Here is a 22,324-nt window from a genome sequence, read left to right on the forward strand (position 1 = left end):
TGAGACTAAGTTTTAGAAAGGACACTTTTAAGTGCTCAAATCCATGATTTTTTTTTTTATGCTGAATTTTGATAGGTCAGTACACGATACAAGGAAAGTATGTTTCAGTGATTCTTACATTTGTCTGTGCTGCTAAACCTATTACAACAATTTTATTAACTTAAGAGCTTTGTACATTTTAAGTAGTTGTGCTTTGTTATGAAAAAATCTCATCATGTTGTTGTTGAAGGACTAATTTGCCTCATACCTAATGTCATTTTTCTGAAAACAATGTTTTTAAGTGTTAAGGTATTGTGTTTGAAATTGGATGTTGATCCAACAATTAATTTCTGGGTTGAATCTCTGTTTAACATTGAAAAATGTCTTTAGAGAATTAAGTTTTTATTTATGTCAAAACTTTTTTATGATATGATCCCTCAGCTGTCATATCTTCATTTTCAATGTTTATTCTGATTACTTCAATTCAGAATTTCTCAAGTAATAGTTAAGAATTTTCTTTTAGCCCTGACCGGTTTGGCTCAGCGGATAGAGTGTCGGCCTGGGGACTGAAGGGTCCCAGGTTCGATTCCAGTCAAGGGCACGTACCCAGGTTGCGGGCACATCCCCAGTAGGGGGCGTGCAAGAGGCAGCTGAATTGATGTTTCTCTTATCGATGTTTCTCTCTCCCTCTCCCTTCCTCTCTGTAAAAAATCAATAAAATATATTTTTAAAAAAAAGAATTTTCTTCTAAAAAATTTTGGGACCATAGCTTAAGAATCAGATTTGTATTTTCTTGGTAATATTGAAAGTCAATAGATGTTCGATTCATTTGAAAACATGTTTGGGTTTGTGGGGTTTTTTTGTATAGAAAATTACAGTTTTTCAAAGCATATTGTTGAATGAATAAAAACATTCTCATTTAATTCTCCTACTTAGGCTGTAATATTCTCAATTTACATATGAAGAATCTAAGGCTAGGAGAAGCTAAGTAACTAGCAAAAAGGCCACATAATTAATAGTTAAAAAGTTACTCAAACCCTGGTCCTGTGACACAAATTAGAGGCTTTACTATTGCTACCATATAGCTCAAGGTTAAACTTTGAAGAATCTTGTTTTGACCACCAGCTATGTCTTGTACTACTGTATTTGCCTTTAGCCCAGATATCCTTTCTATTATCATTATTTGTATCCTGCCAAGTATTTACTTATAAGTTTGAGAAAGTATATATTCATGTGAATTACAAAAGGCACATTTATATTTGCTTTTAATAGGTCTAAATGCTTTAGATATAGAAACTCATACCATTTACATAGAACAGATCTGTGGAATTGCTATAATTGTGTCATGGCTTTAATTTGTTATGTAAGCAATAACTAAGGTGTGCCTTTGAAATAGTTTATGAAAATTCAAAAATAACTTTAGTAACGTTCAATGTTGTTTAATGTTGGGCCAGCCAACATTTGAAATTCTTCATTTTTTAAAAGCCATAGACCATTTAGAATTCTGCAGCATTTATTTTTTAAACCTCTAAATCTTAGGGCTTGAAATGGAGTTTGATGGGGTCTAATCAGTCTACACTTGATTATATCTTGCAAGTGCTTGGCATCCAACAAAGTGAAGAATAAACTGATAAATGATCCTTGTTTGGTGGACACCTCGGAGCAAGCTGTTCCTTGGCAGGGTATACTGACCTGGTTTCGCTTTGGCCCTGTCAGTGCTCAGGAGTTCAGGTATTTTTTTGGGTTGGATTCCAAGGGATTTAAATTCTCAGACTGACCTGCATCAAAATAGTCACAGATTTCGAAATCAGCCTGTTCTGCAGGGTCCTCTTTAAGATCTCCTCTTTTGTTTAATCCTGGAGTCTAGTCTCGATTTGGACTAGCCTTAGAGGTTATAACATAAGATTAATTTGTCAGGTGCAAAGGGATTTTTCTCCAAAGTTTCTTCCATTTTCTATACATTTTCAAGTGTGAAGTTTACTAATCTGAAGTAATGTTGCCCTGCATTTACATAGGACAGGTAGCTCTAGCAGGTCTAAATGCTTAGTTAGCTCTAGCATCTTTATTTATATCCATATTGGTCATGCTTATGCCTGTTTGCTTTTCATATAATATTAGAGACTTCTGATAAGTGCACATGTTTTCCTGATTGGTTGAAGTTCAGGAAAGGAATTATAGTAAAAATTTTGAGTTCACCTTACATGTGCAGTTAAGCTGACAGAAATTGCATTCTGTCATAGAGGAATAAATATTCTAAAATTAATTTATATCTTTCTTTGAGATTATTTACAAATATATGTCAGCAATCTTCTTTTGACATTTATCAAGCATTTTAGTCCTGATGTCACCCCACTTCTCACTGTTTCTGAGAAAATATGGTAATAATTTAACTTGTAATGCATTTTAGCTAAAAATCTCCAAGATCTAAATAGCATTTGACCATGGTAGCAATGTTTTGAAGAGAATTCTAAAGGGTTCAATTTTATATATCTTAACATAAATGTTCTGTTGAGGTTTAATTCACACAACAAAATTAACCATTTAAAGTAAGCAGTACAACCCTGCCGGTGTGTCTCAGAGGGTTGAGTGTTGACCCCATGCACCCAGAGGCCGCAGGTTCAAGTCTAGGTCAGGGCACATGCCCAGGTTGCAGGCTTTATCCCAGTGATGGCGATCCTATGATACGCGAACTCATTTTTTTGGTTGATTTTTCTTTGTTAAATGGCATTTAAATATATAAAATAAATATCAAAAATATAAGTCTTTGTTTTACTATGGTTGCAAATCTAAAAAAAAATTTCTATATGTGACACGGCACCAGAGTTAAGTTAGGGTTTTTCAAAATGCTGGCACTCCGAGCTCAAAAGGTTCGCCAATCACTGCTCTATCCCCAGTAGGAAGCCTTCAGGAAGGAGGCAGCGGATTGGTGTTTCTCTCTCATCAATGTTTCTATCTCTCGCTTCCTCTCTCTGAAATCAACTAAAAAATTAAACAGTACAGTGGCAGTACATTCACAATGTTTTGCAACTGCCACCTCTAATTCCATAACATTTTTATCACCCCAAAAGGAAATGCTATACTTGTTAAGTGGTTATTCTCAATCCCCTTTCTCCCTAGTCTCTGGCTACCACCATTCTATTTTCTGTCTCTTTGGATTTAAAAGAACATTATTTTGAGCCAAAATCGAGGGAGAGTACCATGTATCATTGAAATTGCAGAAAAAATTTTAGAATATGATTGTTAAAAATTAAAACCCACTCATTCTTTTCATGCTTTTCCAAGTACAGTAGTAGGCTGTTGCCAGGTACTTTTTATGGAAGAAAAGTTGGAAGTCACAGCAATTTGCACTTTTAGTTTTGATCATTCTGAAGGAGTTATACTCAAACTCAGACACATTTGTATTTCTTCATTAGGTTGTGAGACTTAACTAAATTTCGATGTTACATTACACATGTGAGCGATTTATTGTCCGTTATCTGCGAATTGTTTGCCTTTTGGTTTTCTTAATGTATACAACAACTTTGAATATTAACAGACTTATTTGAGATTATATTGGGAAATCATTGTTAGATTGATAACCTTTGATCCTACCCTTATAAATCTAACTTTGTGACTATTTTATTCAGCCATGTTTTAGGATATTTAGATTTGCCTGAACTCTGCTTTTATCCCTTGTTGAATAAATCTTAGAAACCTTTATATGTGACTCATTCCAGAAACATAGACACTGTTACAGATGCGATTGATTTTTTAGCTTTTTTGGATTGTTTTAGTTGGTTGATTGAGGGAGAAAACAACTAGGTTTTTTTTCTTTTTAGAATAATGTAATAAATTTGAACTTCTGTAAATTTAACATTGCTACTAAGTTCAAAGTTTCAGTTTTGGGCTTTGAAAATATTCTTTTATCCTTATCTTAAATTCAGAATGGTACTTCCCTAGTTTATTGAAATCTTAAAATGTATGGTGAGAAGTGAAATACAGATTTCATGTTATTTAGTAAAGATTTGTAATAGGTTACAAGAGGTCTAAGTGGAAAAGAAGAATTTAGCCTGACCAGGGTGGTTCCAGTGGTTGAGTGTCGACCTATGAACCAGGAGGTCAGGGCACATGCCCAGGTTGTGGGCTTGCCTCCCCAGTAGGGGGCTGATCAATGATTTTCGCTCATTGATGTTTCTGTCTATCTCTCTCTCTCCCTCTTCCTTTCCCTTCCTCTCTGAAATTAATAAAAATATTTTTTTTAAAAAAGGAAAGAATTTAAATTTTGATACTAACCTTCCCCCTTTTAGGGAAAAGTTATGTAATTAATAAAGTTAATTCTAAGAACAACTTAAGAAGTGATTAAAAAGAATTATATAAGACTAGGACTCAATGCAGTAAAATTTCTGCATTTTTTAAATAGTGATTTTTTTCGGGAAAATATCAATTCTTTATAATAATTTGTGTTTTTACATATAACTCATTAATTTTTATAGTAACATTTATTGGAAAGCTAGTGTACTATATGTAATCATAAAAATAACATCTTTTTAAAAATTTATCTTTTTCGAAAGTATTTCAGATGTTTCCCTCCCCGCCCCTCCCCCCCCAAAAAATAACATCTTTAAGTGGGTGATGTTTAAAGGTCTGTGCTTGAAAATATGATTTAGTGGAAGATTTGTGAATGAAACCGGATTGTTATATTTTTAACTTTATTATAGAATAGTATTTTATCTATCCAGGTTCCAGTTTAAAATAAGTTGATAACAGACCTTTAACTGTCACAAAATTAATTAACTGAATCATCTGATTAAAGTACTGGCTTAGAAAATCTCTTGCTTTGTAGGTAATTCTAAGAAGTTTGATTGTCTCTTTTCTAATCCCATAGCAGATTAAAAGATGCAAGGAGGGTGACAGGAAAAAACCAGGTTAGCTTGGGGCCATTTGATATAGGCATAGTACCTCATTAGACTCTGATGAGTACTATGCCTATAGTGTATGGTTAATTATTGTGTTGTGCTATATAACTTATTCAAAAGGTTTAGAGAAGAATAAGAAAGAAAAAGATGACTCCAGATTTTTAAGAGTTCCTGATAATAAATTTATTGTGGGAAAATGTTTGTAATTTTGGGAATCAAAAAATATGTACAGAGTATATTAGAACATAGACTTTGGAGTCATATGTAGCTAGGTTTTCATCTTTTATCATTTAAGCATTATGATTCATCATCTCTAAAAACAGAAAGGGTAATACCTTCCTTTAAAGATTGTTTTGAAATTTAAATGAGATAACATATGTCTTTAGTATACTAGCTGACATCTAGTACCCAGTCAATAAATGTTATTTTCGTCCTTAAATCTGTTTGACCAAAAATCATTTTAGGAAGATACCTAGAATATTTGAAAAAAGTTCTGCTGTAAAATGTTAATATTAAAGCCAAATATAAACTTTGTACAGTTTAGCATTAACTGTGTGTGTATTTTATCAAAAATAAAATACTATTCTGGTTTTCTTCCCACACCAGTCTTATTAATATAGACCTGTGCTATTCGATATCAGCCACTGTCTACACGTGGCTACTTATTTTTAAAAATTTTTATAGATTTTATTTTTAAAAAATAGTTTTAGATTTATAGAAAAAATGCACTGAAAGTATACGTTTCCATATACAGCCAGCTTCCCCAGTTACCTCTGTTAACGTCTCACATTAGTGTGGTGCAGTTATTGTAATTGGTGAACTAGTATTGGTAAATTATTTCTAACCAAAGTCCATAGTTTACATTAGGATTCACTCTTTGTGTTGTATAGTTCTATGGGCAAGATTGTTTTCTTTCACTTAACAATGTATATTATATATTTAAGCTTCTTCCATATCTTCATGACATCATAGTGCATTTCTTTTTACTGCTAAACAATACTCCATTGTATGGATACATTTAAGTTTTAATTAATTAAAGTCAAATAAAATTTAAAATTTAGTTACTTACTTGAAGTAGCCGCATTATAAGAGCTCAATGGCCACATGTGGCTTGCGGCTTTTATATTGGAAACATATAGAACATTTTCATCATCTCAGAAAGTTCGGTTGAAGAGTGCTGTTGTAAACTATTCCCCAAAGGTTCAGTCCTTCATTTATAGTCACTCTCACAAAGAATTTACCTATTTACATGGCCTCAATTTGTCCTCAAGCCTACAGTTTTCTATGCTTTGTCAATTACACTGCTGGCAACCCTAACCTTGAAATAATTAAAAACCCTTTACTCTCCCAAAGCCCCAGACTTTCCAAATGTTGCCCATTTGTAGTGTGGCTTCCTCATTTTCCTATCAGGGCATCATCTTTTACTCCACTCTTCATTGTTCCCAACCTGGAGTCATCCTTTTCTTTCTTTCTTTTTTTTTTTTTTATATATTTTTTATTGATTAAGATATTACATATGTGTCCTTGTCCCCACCTTTTCTTTCTTATTTTGCTCTAAAAATTTTGAATATTTATCAAATGTATATAGATCTCAGAGCTAATAAATGGCATAACTAAGATTAGAATTTAGATTTTCCTATTCTAGTTCTCTCTTAAGATCCCCATTATTTGGGGTTGCTTTTACAATCACTGTTGAAGTTAGAATCACTTTGAAAGCGATTATTGAGCACTATTTCATTAAATACTGAGTAATTTAACATATACTACTTACAAATCAAAAGTACAGAGGCTATTGCTATAGATTTAATAGTGATATATTGTTCTTTAAACAATTAGAATCTTAAATGAAGGCCCTAGCTGGTTTGGCTCAGTGGATAGAGCGTCAGCCTGGGGACTGAAAGGTCCCAGGTTCAATTCCAGCCAGGGGCACACGGGTTGTGGGCTCGATCCCCAGTAGGGGATCAATCAATTGGTTGCAGGAGGCAACCAACCAATGATTCTCTCTCATCGATATTTCTCTCTTTCTTTCTCTCCTTTCCTCTCTGAAATCAATAAAAAAATGTTTTTTTAAAAAAGAATCTTAAATGAAGAAATTTATCCTACTTAGTGGATTTTTTCTTTAATTTATGATGGAACTTTTTTCCCTCCAAGTGTGACCCATTTTAGATAACAAAAATTAATTTCCAGTACTAATACAAATTGGCTGGTAAGGATAAATAGAATCTTTTTTTTAAAATATATTTTATTGATTTTTTACAAAGAGGAAGGGAGAGAGATAGAGAGTTAGAAACATCGATGAGAGAGTAGCATCGATCAGCTGCCCCTGCACACCTCCTACTGGGGATGTGCCCGCAACCAAGGTACATGCCCTTGACTGGAATCGAACCTGGGACCCTTCAGTCCGCAGGCCGATGCTCTATCCACTGAGCCAAACTGGTTTTGGCCAGGATAAATAGAATTTAACTGAACATTATTGGTATCCGAAATTCTCTGTTGGTGCTAGTTTTACATTTGGATTCTATTCAAACTACATTTTGATCTGTAGAACCCAAATGGGTTGCCGCATGAACTTGTATTTCCCTAAACTCATCATGTTAAAGTTTCCAGAGTTTGAAAAATGGAGACCCTCATATTAGTCTGTGTTTTCAGGTGGGTTGTACCTCTACTTTTGCTCAAAGTAGTCATGCTGTGTATGATCTGGATTTGACCTTTTCTGCATACTGGTTATGCTTGCTCAAAAGTCCATTTTCATGGAGACATTCTGTTAAGAGTAGTAGTCTTCCATATTTAAGTTCTATACTTAAAAAAACACACCCTGGATTTTAATCTTCATTTTGAAATACTTCCCCTATAGTTACTGCTTTTAAAACCCATATTTTATATGTCAACTTTTACATTACTCCATTGTAGCAGTTTTTGAACTGTTTTGATTGAAACTGTCACTCTTTGCTTGAGTCTAGCCTAGGGGTGGGCAAACTTTTTGACTCGAGGGCCACAATGGGTTCTTAAACTGGACCGGAGGGCCGGAACAAAAGCATGGATGGAGTGTTTGTGTGAACTAATATAAATTCAAAGTAAACATCATTACATAAAAGGGTACGGTCTTTTTTTTTTTTTTTTTTTAGTTTTATTCATTTCAAACTGGCCGGATCCAGCCCGTGGGCCATAGTTTGCCCACGGCTGGTCTGGCCTCTTTAAATTTATTAAAAACTTTAAAAAAGTAAATGTAAGACTCCCCATTTATTTAGCAAAAATTGAATTATGGGTTCCTTGGATTGACTCATTTGCTCAAAGTCAATTTTTTCAGAAATGTCATTTTATTATGTAGAACTGCAATGGATGAGAACCAGCTCATAAGGGTACAAAAGACCCTCGAATTTATTTTCTTTCTACCACTGTTTCTTTTTTTTAAGTTGACTTTTTGAAATAAAATTCTTAGAATAGAAAATAATTCTGTTTAAATCTATTTGAGTAATTTAGACTATCACAGAGCCCAAACAAGGAAATATTCTTATGAAAGCATGATTGAATATTGAAGTGGCAGCGCCTAATCCCCTAATGATTGCTATTAATTAATTCATTATACTCAGATGTTAAGGTAAAACTTTAAGAATCTTCTTAGGCACATAACAAAATGGTGAGGCAGAGAGGAAAGATGGGGGTAGCAAATCTATCTATACATTTGAGGGAGATTTCAGATTCAGTTGTTGATTTCTAATTTTGTTGTTGTTTGTAAAGACTATTTTTTAAAGCAATTTTAGGTTTCACAGCAAAATTGAAAAGAAGGTACTGAGATTTCCTATATACAGTACTTCTTGTCTGTACACATGTGTAGCTTTTCCCCCATTGTCAACATCCACCACCAGATTTGGTACAGTTTGTAACAATTGATGAACCTATATTGACAAAGTTCATGGTTTACATTTGGGTTCTCTCTTGGTGTTGTACATTCTGTGGGCCTGAACAAATATGTAATGGCATGTATCTATCGTGATAGTATAAATCACATGGAATATTTTTATTACCCTAAAAGTCCTTTGTCCTTTGCCTATTCATCCCTGCTCCGCCCCAACTCCTAGCAACCACTGATCTTTGTAATGTTTCCATAGTTAGCCTTTTCCAGAATATCCTGTAGTTGGGATTGTGAAACAAAAACTTTCATGTGAATGCTTTTCTAAAACAAAGGGTTTATTGAGCCTTATGCTAGCCAGGGTGCTGGTAATATGTCTGTTGGTATGTGTACTTTGTGATAATTCATTGAGCTGAACCTTCTCTATCTGTGTATCTTTTTGTATGTATGCCATACTTCAATACATTATATGTAAAATTAGGAGTCATTTTCTATTTCAGTCCCCTGAGTATTTCTCAGTGTGTTCTAGTAAAATATTCCTGTAGTTCTCTTCAAAAGAAATAGTTGCCGTAGTCTGTTTTTTGTTTGTTTATTTTTTAAATAAACTAGTAGGGTTAAACAGTCCTTGGGTTCCTGTCCTGGCCTAGCATATGGCCTGTTTTGGAGAGTGTTCTATGTACACTTGAAAAAAAAAATTGCTGTTGTTGGATGTAGTATTCTATGGATGTCTTTTAGATCCAGTTTCGTTATAGTGGTATTCGAGTCTTGTATGTATATCCTTGTTGGGCTGTGCGTGCTATTCTGGATGCTAAGGCCTTAAAGTTTTCCATTAGCCTAATTGACGTTGTCTTGGAGAAAACAAATACTCCCGCTTGATAGGTTTGCTAATGTATATTGGCTGACTTTTTCTATATTAAAACTATAGAGCAAAAAGCAAGCAAGGGGAAATCCCCAAGATATTCTCTGATTTTAAGGAGAATATAGTTATATAGCCTAGCTTTGATTGATGGGGATACTGTTAACAGGGACACCAATTAAAAAACTGTCACAGTTACCCAGGTAAGAGATGTTGATAACCTAAACTAAGGTATTGGGAATGGATGGGAGGATTTCAAGAAACATTGAAGAAATAAAATGAATAGGACATGGTGATTGGTTATTTGAGGAGGCAGATTTGAGGAAAAGGAAGTAGTCAAGGATGATTCCCCAATGCTTCTGTCAACAGCTAAGTCACTCAGTCATTGACTTAGAGAACAAAAGGTTTCATTAGGTTGAAATGGTTTGAGACCTAGTTAAACATGAATGACTAGTAGCCAACTGGTTATATGGCCGTGGCACTCAGAAGAGAGGTCTGAACTTGAGATATAGATTTGGAAGTCATCAGCATCTAGTTGATAGTTGAAAGCTGAAAAATAGATGACATCACTCAAGGGAATTTTGTAGAGAAGAGAAGTGAAGGAATTCTGAGGGAACCACACATATTCCAAGGATGGGCAGAGAAGGAGAAGCCCTCAAGTGCAGCACACAAGGAGTGGCCTGCAGTACTTGGACAGTGTGCCATTATAGAAGCCAAAGTGGAGTAGCATTTGCTGTAATTTTTTTTTTAATCATTCAATCCCTGTCCCTGCCTTCTCCTAGACTCTATTCTCTCAGTTTTCAAACTACACTTTTTCCCAACCACTATTTTGAAATGACTTTAACTGGCATATCAAAAACCTTCTTATGTTCAATAGTCACCTTAATTTTTTTTAAATCCTCACCCGAGGATATTTTTCCATTGATTTTTAGAGAGAGTGAAAGAGAGAGGGAAAGACAGAAATACTGATGCACATCGATTGGTTACCTCCTGCAGGAGCCTGCAACCAAGGTACGTCAGTGCCCTAGCTCTTGAGTGGAATTGAACACTGGGACCCTTTGGTCTGAAGGCCGATGCTCTATCCATGAGCCAAACAGGCTAGGGCAGCCGTGGGCAAACTACGGCCCATTTGAAATGAATAAAACTAAAAAAAAAAAAAGACGGTACCCTTTTATGTAATGATGTTTACTTTGAATTTATATTAGTTCACACAAACACTCCATCCATGCTTTTGTTCCGGCCCTCCGGTCCAGTTTAAGAACCCATTGTGGCCCTCGAGTCAAAAAGTTTGCCCACCCCTGGGCTAGGGCAACTGGTCAACATTATTAATGCTGTATAGAAAGAAGAAAATTAAGGACTGAAATGTGACTATTGAACATAAGAAGGTTTTTGATATGCCAGTTAAAGTCATTTCAAAATAGTGGTTGGGAAAAAGTGTAGTTTGAAAACTGAGAGGTAAGGGGGTTAGAGAATAAAGTCTAGGAGAAGGCAGGGACAGGGATTGAATGATTTAAAAATTTTTTTAAATAAGACAGGTGGGAGATAGAAATGTGTTTTTTAGCTTCTCTAAACAAGGATTTAAGTGTGCTGGTGGGGAAAGAAATAGTAAAGTGGGATAAGTTAAAGAAATAATACTAGTTCTCCTTAAAATGTCTCATTCTCACTGGATTTCTCAGTCTATAGATTAGTATTTAACAATCTGAAATATAAATTTATGAGGCACAGTTAGATTTTCTTTTCATTGTGAGTTTTTCCCCCTACAGTCATGATTATTGACTACTTGCCAATCAGATTTGTCATTGTGTCTCAAAATAACTTCTGGGTACACAGGGAGCAAACTTCCTCTACAAAAAGGAGCCATTATTGTAGCAGGAGGATGATTTCAAGATGTGATCTGAAAAACTAAAGTCTCATTAAAATATTTGGCCTACTTTTCAAAATTTATTCATGAATCTTTTGTATGGGACTGAGTTATCTTTATGATTTAGCAAACAACCTTAATTAAGGAGACATCATTTTTTACAAAGGAAACAGCCAATTTCAGAAGTTTGCATTTAATTTGAAAGCAGTTAACAGATGACAGATGAATTAAAATGCCTGGTGTATTCCAAAATTGTCTTGATTTTATTAGTTCTCGTTATGTCCTTGATGTTTGGATTACCACTAAATGATGATGATATACTTATGTACTTGATAGTATAGTATATGTACCACTTCGCAGAGTATTAATGCAAAGACTGAAAGAAGAAAATAATTATTTGCTGTTTTGCTATAATGGGGACGGTTTTTCTGCTTAAAGGATCTTAAAGATGATGCTTTTGAGTCTGGCCTTGTCATTCTATCACCTATTAATCAACTGCTGATTTCCTCTTTAGCATAGCACATTTACACACAACGTGTAACTTTGTTACATAGAATAGAAACCTGGAGCTTCAGACTGTGGACACAAAGTGAGACACAGTTATTCACGGCTTAGAGTACTGTGTCAGCTTCAGAGCAGGCAGCTTCCCCAGGAATGGGTTTATCTTTTTTACTGTTTCTTCTAAGTCTGTCATTAAGTTGGAGGTAGAAATGTTTCTTTTTGTCCCTCTGCACACTGGGTAAGTAAGCGACCTAATTGAACCCTTTGTAGCTTTCTTAACCCTTCTTTATCAAGTTCTATTTTTCAGGCCTTTCCCCCTCTAAATCAAAAGCCCTTCTCATCACACTTGTCCCAAGTATTTCTCCATTAGTACTAACATTAGCATATGAAATTATTTATATCTAGGATGTTGTGCAATCGGGTCTTTCTTCACAGGGTATTATTGCTGGAGAAACCTTGCTCTTTCTCAAACATCTCCGACTATTTTATCTGTAAATTAATTTATGTTTTTCTGAGAATTATAACACTGAATAGTTACAATAAGCCTTCACTTATTTTTCTTCTTTTTGTTTTTATTTCCTGCTTTTAGCTTTATTTTTCAAGATAGTTAAAACTTTTTTCTGGTGTTGCCCTGCATGTTGGTTGCTATGGAAATGTTCCAGAGAAATGGTAGATTAAGTTAAGCCCAAGAATTATGAGATAAACTCATCTCATAGGGTAGGGTGGGAATAGATCAAGATTGCCTTCTTACAGACAGTAGGTTTTGTTTGATATAATATCTTTCTCAGAGCAACTTATGCTTCAATTCATATAAGAGCTGAGTTTTAGTCTCAGTTCCACAGTTTATAGCTTCGGGCAAGTTATTTAATGCTGCAGCAGCTCAGCAGTTTTCTATAAAATGGGCCTAGTAAAGCCTCGGAGGAGTGACTGGCCCAGAGTAGATACTTGATGAATTTTAATTTCTATGTTTTGCCCTCTAAAGCAGAAGCAGATAAGATGAACCTGTAATAGAGGGGATGGTAATATGCTTTAAAACATTAAAAATGTCAGTTTATAATATGTGAATGGAATCCTCAAAGCAATATAACTAATAGTGGTATCGCTATGCTCATAGAACAAATCTGAAGTGTCTTTATATTTTTAAGTTATTACATTTGAAACTGACCTTTTATAAAAAGCCTTTAATGACTATTTTAGCAGCTTCATTGAAGTATAATTTGCATACTATAAAATTAACTTATTTTAAGTGCATGGTTCAATGATTTTTAGTAAATTTACAGAATTGTGCAACCATCACCATAATCCAATTTTAGAATATTTCCATCACCCCTAAAAGTTCCCTCACTTTAGTGACTATTAACTTTCATCTGTAAGGTGGCACAAATTATGGGATTTAAAAGTCCCAGTTTGGGAGTTAGGTCTGTCTGAGTTTGAATCCCAATCCTGCCACTTACTACTAGTCTTGAGTCTTTGAGTACTTCTATGTACTTTGATTTCTTTTCTTTTTCTTTTTAATCCTTACCTGAGGGTATGCTTATTACTTTTAGAGAGGGGAAGAGAGTGAAAGGAAAAAAACATCACTTTGACAGAGAACATCAATTGGTTGCCTTCCATATGTGCCCTGACTGGGAACTGAACCGTCAAACTAGGTATGCACCCTGACCAGGAATTGAATCCACAACCTTTCAGTGTACAGGATGACACTCCAACCAACTGAGCCACACTGACCAGGCTGTACTTCAGTTCCTTTATCTTTAAAATGGAGATAATGACATTATATCATTGTTGTGAGCATTCAGCTAATAAGGTACTGTGTATAGAACAACACTGAAAATGCTAAAATACCTAACAGATATTATATTGTGATTTAGATTTATGGTAGATCCTATATGATAAAAGCATAGTATGCAAATTGTCCCCTCAACTGGGAGTTGTCGGGGAGTTCTACCAGGGGCCAGGGCCGGCAGGGGGAAGGGAGGGAGGCCCTGACTAGCATCTGCTAGGGATCCTACCAGTGCACTAATTTCAGGCACTGGGCCTCTTTAAATAAGAGAAGCATCTGAAAATACCTAAAATAATGCCTGACACACAGATTTTTTTCAGAAAACCAAGCTCTTTTATATCATGTTGTCGTAAGTTTATAGTAGCTCTTTAGCAGTTGCTTTAACCACAGTTAAACCTTTGAGGCTCACAACAAATAGTTATTTGTTATTTTGCAGAGGCATGGATTTGAATTGAGTGGTACACTGTAGCTATGAGAGTTGGAGTTGGATATCTGGAGACTACTTACTGAGCTGGTAAAATGAGTCATTGGTCTTACTGTTTATTGTTCACTGAAATACTTTTCTTACTAGAAGATCTTATTTCTTTGTAAAACAAAAAGCTCTGAGAAAAATTATAATATTAATTATTCATTTTATTAATATAAATATTTAGAGATTTATTTATTATTTTTTAAAAATTATGTTTATTGCCCAGCCAGCATGGCTCAATGGTTGAGCATAGACCTATGAACCAGGAGGTCACAGTTCGATTCCCAGTCAGGACATATGCCCAGGTTGCAGGCTGGATCCCCAGTGGGAGGCGTGCAAGAGGCAGCCAATCGATATTTCTCTCTCATCATTGATGTTTCTATCTATCTCTCCCTCTCCCTTCCTCACTCTCTAAAAAGTCAATAAAATAAAACATTTTTTAAAAAAACAATATCTAAAATCCTTAAAAATAAATCTTAAAAATAAACCTTAAAAAGACAGTACAATCTCTTTTTATCTCATTACCCATACCAAATTTGATGATAAAATAGTTTAAGGTAGTTTTTATTTTGGGCCAATTCTCTCTTTATTGAGGGGTTAACATACAACAGGAATGTACATGTTGTAAGTGTAGAGCTTGATAAAACTTCACAGCTGAACAAATTCATATAACTGGTGTACAGATTAAAACACAGAATATTATTGACCACCTTAAAAAGGCTAATTTTTAAATATGAAACAATCACAGATTTAGATAAACTTGAGAGACTTAGGTCTTGGATCTTGTAATGTTATTACTAACTTTGTGTGTCACCTTAGGCAAGTTATTCTGTCTTTCTGGGGTCTGTACCTCATCTTTAAATTGAGGGGCTGAGATTGGATGTTTAATTATGGCTCTAATTCTGTAAAAGGGCAATAAGAGGGTATGGTGATATAAATGCACTATAAAAGGTTGGAGGTAGTAGGCTGAGAAGACAGTGTAATTTAAAAAGGGAGATTGATTTTTTTCTTTTTCTTTGTTTTCCAGGTTATATTTCACACTATGTGCTGACTGTATCTACAGAAACTATTAAAAAAAGATAAACTTTTTTCAAAGATTTTGATTCCAGTGGAATCTTTGCTTTAGATAGTGTGTGTGTGTGTGTGTGTGTGTGTGTGTGTGTGTGTGTGTGTGTGTGTGTGTGTTAGTGAATTGTAACTCCAGAAGCAATGCCTGTACAAGCTCCACAGTGGACGGATTTCCTTTCCTGCCCGATTTGCACTCAGACTTTCGACGAAACAATTCGAAAGCCCATCAGTTTGGGTTGTGGCCATACTGTCTGCAAGATGTGCCTGAATAAACTCCACCGGAAGGCTTGCCCATTTGACCAGACCACTATCAATACTGACATTGAGCTCCTTCCCGTGAACTCAGCGTTGCTTCAGCTAGTGGGTGCTCAGGTATGATGGGTGACCTACTATACTTCTTAATTTCTGTGTGTTTTCCTCCTGAGGCAAATTTGTTGAATTAAAACTGGATAATATTGCCCTCTATTTAAATAGATAAAATTCTGTTCAGTACTGTGCAAATACTTTATTTCATTCTGTTAGGAGACTTACAGTGGTAGTCCAGTGTTTCTCAGTTATAATACGGTAACAGTATTTTAATCTGGTGTCAGACTTTCTCAACAAATTTAGCAATTCTGATTACTAGAGAAACCTAAGAAGTCACAAGGACTTTTATATTGAGGAAAATATTATTCACAAAACCATTGCATTTTACTTAATAAGAAAAGTGAAGCTGCTTCAGACAATTTTACTTAGTAGATATTAATCAAAATGAAAGAAGAAGGTGACAAGAAACTGTAGCCCACAGCCTTTGGGAACCATTTATCTAGGGTAGGAGCAAATATCCTTAGATAACCATAAAGTTTAGTGTGGTAATTCTGAAAGTAATACTTTGAAAGTTTTATGTCAGATCCTTTAATTCAAGATCAGTGGTATCTTCAGAAGGCTTCACAAAGTCATGGGAGGCAGGGTTTTGAAAGCCAGCTATGATTCACTTAAATAACCCCTCACCAGATTAATTTGCATAGTGTCCAAAGTACCATCTGTTTACTGTAAATCGTTATCAGAATAAATATACTGAAATTTTGGATCTAACCCCACTCACATATCCTAAAGGCTGCAGAAAGTAGAGAAGGTTAATATTATGTATGTTGAAGGTAAAGAGAGCAGTTCTTATTCAAAAGGAAAACTTAATTTACTTACATACTTGTTTCGATGTCATCAGCAATACTATAAAATATTTGTCCAAAGGAAAAGTGCAGCTTTTTCTTTTCTTCCTATACTTAATTTTTTATTTATAATCATTTTTCTTTTAATTTGAAAATTCCAGTATGACATTTTGGAAACATATTAAAAATAGACTTATTGGCCCTGGCTGACATGGCTCAGTTGGTTGAGTGTCATCCCATGCATTGGAGAGATCACTGGTTCCATTCCTGGTTAGGGCACATGCCTAGATTGCAGGTTCAGTCCCCAGTAGGGGGCATGCAGGAGGCAGATATCTTTTCGTAAAGATATCTAAGGATGAACTGATTTTCCCCCTACAAAATGAGTAAGTCGTTCTCATATCTTAACTGAAACAGCTAATGTTTGTGAAATTTGAAGGTAGGATCGTATGCATTTTAACACATAATATCTACTATTTTAACCCTAAAGAGTTCCATTTAAAAACTGTTAGAGCCTTGGCCGGTGTTTCGCAGTGGTTAGAGTGTTGGCCCTGGCATCAGGAGGTCGCAGGTTTGATTCCTGGTCCAGGGCATGTACCTTGATTGCAGGTTCGATCCCTGGCTCTGGTTGGGGCATGTCCGGGAGGAAACCAATCGATGTGTCTCTCTCACATCAGTGTTTTTCTTGCCCTCTCTCCCCCTTCCTTCCTTCCTTCCTTCCTTCTATTCTCTCTAAAAATCAATGGGAAAAATACCTTCAGGTGAAGAATAACAACAAAAAAGAAAAGTTAGAGCTAATAAATTAATTAACCAAAGTTGCAGTTAAAAAATCAACATGCAAAAATTAATTATATATCTATACTAACAATGAACAATCCAAAAGGAAATTTAAACAATTCCAGCCGAGGCTGGTTTGGCTCAGTGATTGAACATAGACCCATGAACCAGGAGGTCTTCTCTTCCTGATCAGGGCTCATGCCCAGATTGCAGGCTCAATCTCCAATAGGGGGTGTGCAGGAGGCAGCCGATAAATGATTCTCTCATCATTGATATTTCTATATCTCCCTTCCTCTCTGAAGTCAATAAAAATATTTTTTTTAAAAACACATATGTAAGTCAGTAGCATGAAAAAGAATAAAATACCTAGGAATAATTTTAGCAAAGGAAGTGAAAGACTTGTACTCTGAAAACTACAAAACTTTGCTGAAATTTAAAAAGATATAAACAAATGGAAAGACATCACATGCTCATGGAGAGGCAGACTTTGTATTATTAAGATGATAATATATCCAAAGTAACCTACAGATTTATTGTAAGCACTATCAAAATCCCAGTGGTGGTTCTTTTTTTCAGAGATAGAAAAATTCACCATAAAATTTATATGGAATCATAAGGGCCTCAAATAGCCAAACAATCTTGAAAAAGAAGAACAAAAAAGAATCACACTTTCTGATTTTGAAACTGCAAAGCTAAAGTGATCAAGAGAGTGTGGTACTGGCATAAAGACATATTTAGGTAATGTAATAGAATAGAGAGTTCAGAAATAAACCCAATGTACAGTCAGATGATTTTTTTGCCAAGGTTGCCAAGGTCATTCAATGGGAAAAGAACAGTTTTTCCAACAAAATGTTCTAGGAAAAGTTGATATCCAAATGTAAAAGAATGAATTGGACCTCTACCTCACATCATGTACAAAAATTGACTCAAAGTGGAACAAAGGGTAAATGTAGGAGCTAAAATTATAAAACTCTTAGAAGAAAAATATAGGCCTAGATATATCTATGACCTTGGAGTAGGCAGTGTTTTTTTTAAGATATGACACTCAGGAGCACAAGACAAGATAAATTGAACTAAATCAAAATTTAAAACTTTGTGCTTCAAAGGATATTGTCAAGAGAGTGAAAGAACAACCCACAGAATGAGAGAAATAATTGTAACTCATATCTGGTAAGAAACTTGCATCTAGAATATGTAAAGAACTCTTACAGCTTATTAAAAAGAACATAATTTTAAAATAGACAAAGCTCTGAACAGATGCCTCACCAAAAAGATACACAGATAGCATATGAGCAAATAAAGGAGCTCAGCAGCATTTGACATTTGGAATTGCAAATTAAAACACTGAGATACTACTACACCAATTACAATATCTAAAATCCAAAACACTGACAACACCCAATGCTGGTGAGGATGTGGAGCAACAGAAACTCATTTATTGCTGGTGGGAATGGAAAAATGGTGCAGCCACTTTGGAAGCTATTGTATCATTCTGTTCTGTTTATATGAAATGTCCAAAATAGGCAAATTTATAGAGACAGAAATAGATTAGTTTTTTGGACTGGGGTAGGAGTGGAAAAAATATGGGAGGAATAGTACTTAAAAGAATATGAAATTCTTTAAGAATCCAGTAGATTTAATGGGAGTTTTGATGTTACTGGTGTTAAATGGCAGTGCGTAAAACATACTCGAAAAAGCACTTGTTTAATTGATTAGTAAGCACTGACACAGGTCGCTTCTTTTGATCTCTAGGTCCCTGAGCAGCAGCCCGTTACATTGTGTAGTGGGGTTGAAGATACAAAGCATTATGACGAAGCCAGGAAATGTGTAGAAGAATTAGCATTGTACCTGAAACCACTCAGCAGCGCTAGAGGTGAGTCGGGTGCAGTTAGTAATGCTAAGCAAATGTTTATTAAAAATGCTTTTATTAACATAAAAATTGTGGGCTGTAAATGAATGTTAATGAAATTACTTTATTTAGTGTAAATCAAACTCACTAGTGCTAAATAATGTTATTACAAACCATATCAAACAAAGTAGTGAATTGAGAGTTAATGTGATGTTGGAAGCATTATTTGAATGAGTTACAGAAATAAGTTTAAGTATAAATGCAATAATGGTTTCAGAAGGGCTCACTATCATTTGGAAACTGAATTGTCTGCCTTCTATTCAGTTTTATATGGTGTGCTATAGGGAAGGTAATAAAATTGGAAGTTGCCATTATTATCTTGCCATTACAGCTTGTTATTTCACTATGAAATAATGTCAGAACTGTTATGACCTCCAGATTTGGGTCTTAAACTAATTATTATTGCCTGGCCTTTTCATCTTTATTTCTCCATGATTAAAATGAATGATGGTATATTTAATGTCATTAATGTATGCATGAGGTAAAAGCTTTTGTATACTTTTAGAAATGCTTCACTTGTGTAATTCTGTTATTCATTTTAAATATTCTAGTAGAACCCATAAGTTAATCAGCCCATCCAAGGAAGTTTTTCTGAACTCTCTAAAATTGCATTGTAAACCTAGAAATAATTTTTTACTCTATTTAAAGGAGTTGGTCTGAATAGCACTACTCAGAGTGTTCTGAGTCGCCCAATGCAGAGGAAGCTGGTGACTCTGGTCCACTGCCAATTAGTGGAAGAAGAAGGCAGGATTCGTGCCATGCGAGCAGCTCGATCGTTAGGTGAACGAACAGTTACAGAGCTCATTCTCCAGCACCAGAATCCTCAGCAACTCTCTTCTAATCTTTGGGCAGCAGTCAGGGCTCGGGGCTGCCAGTTCCTTGGACCAGGTATATAATTAAATTTCATATGTACTACACTAGTAATTCTAAAAGTATGGTCTAAAAGTATGTATAAATATATACAACGGCTAGTTTATTGCAAATTCTGTTGTTACCAAGCAGTATTCTACTTGATAACTATGGTTTGGGTGATTCCACGTCAGTTTTTCAGAGCACTTAACTGTTCCCTTAATGCCAAAAGTTTATACATTTTGATAGACATTTTTCTTGAACATATTAACTTTTTATCTCCTTTCTTAAATAAAATGTAATACAAAAAGCCCCCGAAAGGTTAAAAAGCGTAACTATCTATCATTGCGTTGCCTATTTAAGTGATACCTGCAGAAATTATTGAGTATTGCCCTTTTAATAAGTGAATTTATCTTATCCCTGCACATGATAAATTTTGATTTTGCCTAACTTTCCTAGCAATGCAGGAGGAAGCTCTGAAGTTGGTTCTCCTGGCTTTAGAAGATGGTTCTGCTTTGTCAAGAAAAGTATTGGTTCTCTTTGTGGTGCAAAGGTTAGAGCCACGGTTCCCTCAAGCCTCTAAAACTAGCATTGGGCATGTTGTCCAGCTCCTGTATAGAGCCTCCTGCTTCAAGGTATGAACCTCTGTTACATTACAGCTTAAAGGAAACATTATCCGTTCCCTAAACAATTAATAAAACTTTTAGTTTAATAAAGTTGCCTGAGTCTTTTCAGAAAAGTTAGCAATTTTTCTTTTAAAGAATACAGATGGCATCCTATTAAACTTAAATCTTTTTGTATTAAATTTGTATATTAGATATTGAACAACATAGATCAAACCAAGGCTTATAGAGTTTTCTGTTTGGTGAGACTAATAAGCTGGCTCAGTTTTCCACCAAGACTACAAGGAGAATTGGTCTGGATAGAGAGTCATTGAAGCAGGAAATACGCTGTATTTGGCTCTTTGTTCTGATATCATTCCAGGGATTTTGACATCTGTAAAAGGGGAAGTGTTTTATTGGCAAAATGGTGTGCTCCATTTTAACCTTGCTATTGTTACTATAAGAAATTTGTTTGTTACATTAAAAATTATCTGTTATGACCAGCCAGTGTGGCTCAGTTGGTTGGATGTTGTCCCTTTCACCAGGAGGTCGCTGGTTGGTTCCAAGTCAGGGCACATTCCCGGGTTTCAGGCTCGATCTCCAGTAGGGGGTGTGCAGGAGCTAGCCAATTGGTGTTTCTCTTTCATCGATGTTTCTATTTCTCCTTCTCCCTTCCTCTCTCTGAAATCATTAAAAACTTTTTTTTTTAAAGAAAATTATCTGTTATCCATAGATGCTCTTACAAAGAATAAGCCCATTTTGTTCCTTACCTGACTCAAAATGAGATTATGTGTGTCTTGTTAGGTCACCAAACGTGATGAAGATTCCTCTTTGATGCAACTGAAAGAAGAATTCAGGACCTATGAAGCTCTGCGGCGAGAGCATGACTCCCAGATAGTTCAGATTGCTATGGAAGCAGGCTTACGAATCGCACCAGACCAGTGGTCCTCTTTGCTTTATGGAGACCAGTCTCACAAATCTCATATGCAGTCCATTATTGACAAGGTAGACCCTTTTGTTGTTCCTGAATTCTTGCAGTAATCCTGGAATTTGGGTGATTCATTTATTTAACGAGTGTGTATTAAAGTGAGTACTATACGTCACACTCATTTAAGTTATATTCTCTATAGTCCTGTGTCATGTCGCAACTAGTCACATCAATATACCAGTTTGCTAATATAAAGATTTTTTAAAATTGAGGTATAACTGACATTTTTCATATAATATTTAATTAGTGTTTTAATGCTTTTTCCAGCCCACATTCGCTCATTCTGTGAGAGGCTGGCGTTTCTTTTATACCGTTGCCTCTCTCCCTACTTTTATTGTTCTCTGAGTTTTGTTCACTGTGTTAGTCAAACCCATTTCCTAAATGCCTTTATTGTCTGCCTGTAGCAGCCATTTAAGTCTGGAAGATGTACACACTGAGGCTTCATATTATAGGCAGCAGAAAAATTTCACATAATAACTTACCAACCATTCTAAGTTTGATCAAATTTTCAGTAAACTTATTTTTACTTAATGTTGTTTGTTATGATGAAAAAAAGATCACTAGAGTTCACATGAATTTTTAGATCGGGCTCATTATTTCTGACTCTAAGCTAATTTTATTTTATTGATTTTTTACAGAGAGGAAGGGAGAGGGACAGACAGTTAGAAACATCGATGAGAGAGAAACATCGATCAGCTGCCTCCCGCACACCCCCCACTGGGGATGTGCCCGCAACCAAGGTACATGCCCTTGACCGGAATTGAACCTGGGACCCTTCAGTCCGCAGGTGGA

General features: G+C 35.3%; 1 protein-coding gene across 8 annotated transcripts in view; it reads left to right on the plus strand.

Moving 5' to 3' along the window:
* Positions 1–22,324, plus strand: part of RC3H1 (ring finger and CCCH-type domains 1) — a 66,496-nt gene that overhangs the window by 2,235 nt on the left and 41,937 nt on the right. For 6 of the 8 annotated variants that reach the window (XR_004973384.1, XM_036344369.1, XM_036344372.1 and 3 more), the window contains exons 2-6: positions 15,222–15,634; positions 18,937–19,057; positions 19,742–19,981; positions 20,402–20,577; positions 21,349–21,549. Coding sequence is in view for 7 of the 8 variants with exons in the window: in XM_036344369.1 (XP_036200262.1) it covers positions 15,404–15,634; positions 18,937–19,057; positions 19,742–19,981; positions 20,402–20,577; positions 21,349–21,549 (969 nt within the window). In the remaining variant the exon portion in view is untranslated. Of the gene's footprint in view, positions 1–13,920; positions 14,240–15,221; positions 15,635–18,936; positions 19,058–19,741; positions 19,982–20,401; positions 20,578–21,348; positions 21,550–22,324 lie in introns of those variants that run through there. The other 2 variants (XM_036344370.1, XM_036344374.1) reach the window with 2 other exon arrangements.

This window comes from Myotis myotis, unplaced genomic scaffold, assembly GCF_014108235.1.
Source record: "Myotis myotis isolate mMyoMyo1 unplaced genomic scaffold, mMyoMyo1.p scaffold_m19_p_18, whole genome shotgun sequence".
Lineage (NCBI taxonomy): Eukaryota > Metazoa > Chordata > Mammalia > Chiroptera > Vespertilionidae > Myotis > Myotis myotis.